Here is a 4474-nt window from a genome sequence, read left to right on the forward strand (position 1 = left end):
TGAAGATCTGCACCTGAAGCTTTAGCGCCGATTCCATGGTCCAACATCACCATCCAGAAATCTGCTTTGTGCTTCTAATTATGACACAAATGGAGAATCTCAGTGATGTAATAGGTCTTCCACTGGTACCTCTAGGTTTCCAAGATACCAGAAGATCCACAACACCAGGCTGAGGAACATGAGAAGTGGCCCAGAGAAGACAAAGAAATCCCAGAAGTCGAGGGGAGTGAAAATGCCAAAGAAGAAGAGGACAAAGCCTACTGCATCCAGGAGACAGCAACAAAGAAAAACACCAGGCAGCGTCCAACAATGATGAGAGAAAAAAATAGACATACAGAACAGAAGGTGAACTCAAAAAAAGGAGAGGATCAGACATAAGCAGTCATCCATGAAGATAACCAGGCAATGACTACGTTCAAATACACTTTATTGAAAAAATAATTGACATCTGTCATGAAAACAGAGCACAAAAAAAAAAAAGAAAAAAAAAAAAAGACTATGTCCAAGACTTTTTCTTCCAATGTGCACAGCCCGTCTCCTTAATGTGGATGTGGGGCTCTTCCCTGATTAAGAAACTGTCTCCCCTATTTAATAATATATTTTTTAAAAATGACATCGGCTCAGGTTTTTCAGTTTGTTGGAGTTTTCGGAACGTGGCTCAGGCACGGTGAAGGAGCGAGAACCGCCCTTCAAAACAATGGGAAAGTCGGTCATCACCTGTAAAGAAGAAGAGGAGATGAGGCTTTTATTTACTGGCCGAGTTGAGAACCAGATTAAATTAAAGTATCAATTGCAACTGACTTTCAGAACATGGTAATAGGATATTACCATTATTTAACTAAGAGCCAAGTTAATTGTATAAATATTTTTTTCATGATCGGAATGTGAATATAAATTTTAAATAATAAACTAACATAAATAACTGATTATTATCTGCTATTTAACCCCCAAGAAAAGAAACGAAAAATACATAAAAATACATTAACCTTTGAAAGAACTAGATGTTTACTACAAACAAAGAAACAAAAGAAACAAACAAACAGTGAATCCATTCAGCATTATTAGCCTACTATAGCAACAAGTACATGCACGGCTCAACACCAAATCCTGATCCTAACTGCTAATGGCAGGATTAATGTATGTTATGAAATATCTTGTTTGCAGTTTAAGGTCCACAGTGTAATATCAAATCTAACTGATAAACACATTACACGCTGACTCATTATATAAAGAATAGGTGGTTGCTACAAAAGCAATGTTATCCTTAGGTGGAGGCGTGTGATCACTGGAGGAATGTACAGTGATAAACACGGGTAATATAATGTGCCTTCAGTCAGAACTGTGGGCAGTGAGTTCAGTGATACTGAGGTCTGCATCGTGACTCCGCCCAAACACACCTGTGTTTTTAAAAAAAAATCTTCAACCAAACCAGCTGTGAAACTTTTACTGACTCCAAGTAAAGTATACTGTTCAGTATACTGAACTAGTATACTGAAGTAAAAAGACAAGTGTACGATTAAAGGGGGCTTGGTTTAATTACAAAAAGAATAGATTTAGATGAATGAAATTTAAAATGCAATAAAGACATGCAATGAAGCATGTCAAATTAAAAGAATATTATCTAAACATAACTGACTGCAGTTTAGTGAGGGAGTAACATAGTTTTCAGTAGCTATGATTTATAATTAACCTGTGATGGCTGGTCTTTTTCCCCCCAATTACAGCTGGATGTTTGTCTGAAAAATACTTTTCTAAAGAGTAAATATCTTATTTATCAAAAGTCTAATTTAATAAACATCAAGTCTTGATTTTTAAAATTGTCAGCTTCCTGGCTTTTACATTTTTAAATAAACTGTAAAACCCTTTTTATGTCATTGTATAAATGTTGGATAAAATAGAAGACTTTTATTGAAAAAAAGTTTATGCTTATGTGGGCTCAGTCTATGTTTTGGGAGCTGAGCCTCACTGACTAAACAAACTTTTCTTCATTGAATTTTTCTTTTCTGGGCCTGGGCTAGGTTTAATCCATGTATGGAAAAACTGCTTTAAGATTTAGTACCAGAAACCTTGTAAATGTAGAAAAATATAAACTCCAGTGGAGGTATACCGACTCTTGTGTTGAATTTCCAGAAACATGGGACGTGACCTTAGTTTAGTGTCTCAGTGCTTGCTTGTCTTACATCAAACGCAGTAAAGTCAGAGTACAGAACACAGCCTTATTGTTGCGAATATAGTGTTTCCATAGTGTTTCCATATCTCAAGATCATTAGTCAAGTTAGGTAATGTAGGACTCTGGCTAGGAGCCATTAGAGTTAACTACATGGAACTACTGGATGGGCAAAGGCAGATTCGTATATGATCCCTGCTCGTTTTCTGTGGCCGGGTGCCCAACCATACCTACAACCACCCACCCACCGATCTACCGCACTCCATTTCACTGGATCAAAAGTGCTGCTTTGTTCCATTAAAATGCAATTGCTCGTTTTGGCCCAAAGGTCTGGCTTGCCAGCCAGTTACAAGCAAACTGACAGCTAAAATAATAACTGTGAAGGTGAGTAGAAATGGTCAGGCTCATTAATTAAAAGCTGCCACAGGCCACTGAAGATCTTTTTACAGCAGCTAGGAAAAGAAAAGAAAAAACCCCTCAATCTATTATTACAGTTATTCATGCGCTGAGTGCTGAGAAAGGTCCTGGAAAGCTACTCTTTGGAGGAGCTGGTGTTGAGCTCCACTCTTTGGCAGAGCTCTAATCTGAGGGCACCCATTCCTCCCCTTTCCCTGTGGGTGACATCTGAGGGTAGTGTGATGTAAAATATCTGATAATTATAACTGGGGTGACGGCAGTTCGAGTGGGTTGCCATGTCATTATGTAAGACAATGTGGATGCCAACATCACTGATGAAAGAGTTAATGCTGTGGCAGTGAGCAGCTAACAGCAAGCAAAACAACAGCAAAGTGGCAGGAAGGGTGAAAGCAGGGCAACGTGCTGAATATTTATGACTTTCAATTAGAATTGTTTTTGGGTTCCACACAGTCTGGGGATCATTCATTTTTCAGTTTGCTTTAACTTTTACAGAATGTAACAGGTTACAGTGTCAGGAGATTCAGTAGGTTAGGGAGGGAGCGAATGAGTTTTCAAAGTCTCCGCAACACTGAACAAGTTCCAATAATAGACTCAAGACAGAAAGGACGCGAATAAGGCCTCTGGTTTGCTGTTGGGTGAAATACGCACCATGATCTGTCAGAGCAGCCTCTCTGGTTTGCAATCCTGTGCCTGCAGACCCACATCTGAGCTCCTCAGCACCCCCAGCTCCATGTTTTTGTATGCTAGGGATGCGCACTCAGTCCCTCCATCAAAGCCTTTGTTGTCATGGCCGGACAAGACTAAGTTGCCACCTTCCCACATAACCCGAGGCGGCGCAGACGCACGCACAGTGCCGCTCATCTCTTTCCCGTTCCCCATGCTTTTCTTCTTGAAGTCATCTGCTTCCATGGGCTTCTTGCCGCTCACGGACAGCCTCTCGGACAGTTTCCTGGCCCAGTACCTTAAGTTGATGGAGTTTGTCCTGTCAGCCGAGTAAAGCTGTACGTTTCCCGTGTACCACAGTACCCACCACACTAAGCTGAGAAAAATGATGAGTGAGCCCGTGTAGATGAGGAAATCTCCATAGAAGCGGCCGTCCAGCTTAAGGTTTCCGAAAATCCCGACCAACAGTACAATCAGACCAATAACGTCAAAAATGAGGGCGAGGAAGAATAACGGCGGGCAGTTCCCCACGAAGCTGCGATCCATCCCAGAGCAGAGTCAAGAACCGGGCGCAGAGTAACTCAAACAACTTGTTCTTCAGCACGCACATTTCCACACTCTTACACCTGTGCGGTGATCAACTGCGCAAACCCCGCCCTGATTCCACGTCACTGACTCGAAAGCGTAGCTTGTGCTTAATGCCACTTTTAGATGCACAGTGTAAATTTCCATACCTGGTCGTCTGGAGACAATGGAAATAAGACCTACATCGGGATGAAAGGGTCATTTCATCCAAGCTGCAAGTTCAGCTGTCCAGTGATTGTCAGGTGGATTTAACCTGAACACGCTGCTGCTTAGATTTATAAAACATATTTTTTGTATCTGTGTGTTTCATTATTTATGTTGTGCACGTTTAGTCTGGTGTGTTATCTGCACAATTTAATTGTGTAACACCACCGTCATCTGATTTGAAACGTCTTATTAATATAAAAAAATAGTTATCTAAGCATTAAAGCTCTGAAATATGTCACATTCACTGATTTTTATTGAATTATATGCCCTAGGACAGTCACCAACCCCCGGGCCTCGGACCAGTACCGGTCCGTGAGTCGTTACCGGGCCGCGAGAGTTGAGGCTCAGGTGTGAAATGTATGGTTTTCAGGGTTTTTATCGGTTTTCAGGTTATTTTGTTATCGTTTTTATCGTTAACTCGGTTTTCCTGGGTCT

The 4474-nt window shown here is 40.9% G+C and overlaps 1 protein-coding gene across 1 annotated transcript; it reads right to left on the reverse strand.

The window, feature by feature from the left end:
• Nucleotides 1–410: 410 nt before the first annotated feature.
• On the reverse strand, nt 411–3908 carry LOC147322785 (transmembrane protein 238-like). Its single transcript, XM_086304702.1, has 2 exons — nt 3233–3908; nt 411–717 (listed from the first exon to the last, which is right to left on the reverse strand). The coding sequence occupies exon 1, from the start codon at nt 3791–3793 to the stop codon at nt 3242–3244; it is 552 nt and encodes a 183-aa protein (XP_086160828.1). The 5' UTR covers nt 3794–3908; the 3' UTR covers nt 411–717; nt 3233–3241.
• Between the last annotated feature and the right edge of the window lie 566 nt (nt 3909–4474).

The sequence above is a fragment of the Aulonocara sp. 'chitande type north' Nkhata Bay genome, linkage group LG8, assembly GCF_057382095.1.
Source record: "Aulonocara sp. 'chitande type north' Nkhata Bay isolate Kocher_YH1m ecotype deep benthic linkage group LG8, A_spYH_male_GT1.1, whole genome shotgun sequence".
Lineage (NCBI taxonomy): Eukaryota > Metazoa > Chordata > Actinopteri > Cichliformes > Cichlidae > Aulonocara > Aulonocara sp. 'chitande type north' Nkhata Bay.

Coding starts and splice junctions, on each gene's coding strand:
- LOC147322785 (XM_086304702.1), bottom strand. CDS start 3,793: ATGGATCGCAGCTTCGTGGGGAACTGCCCGCCGTTATTCTTCCTCGCC.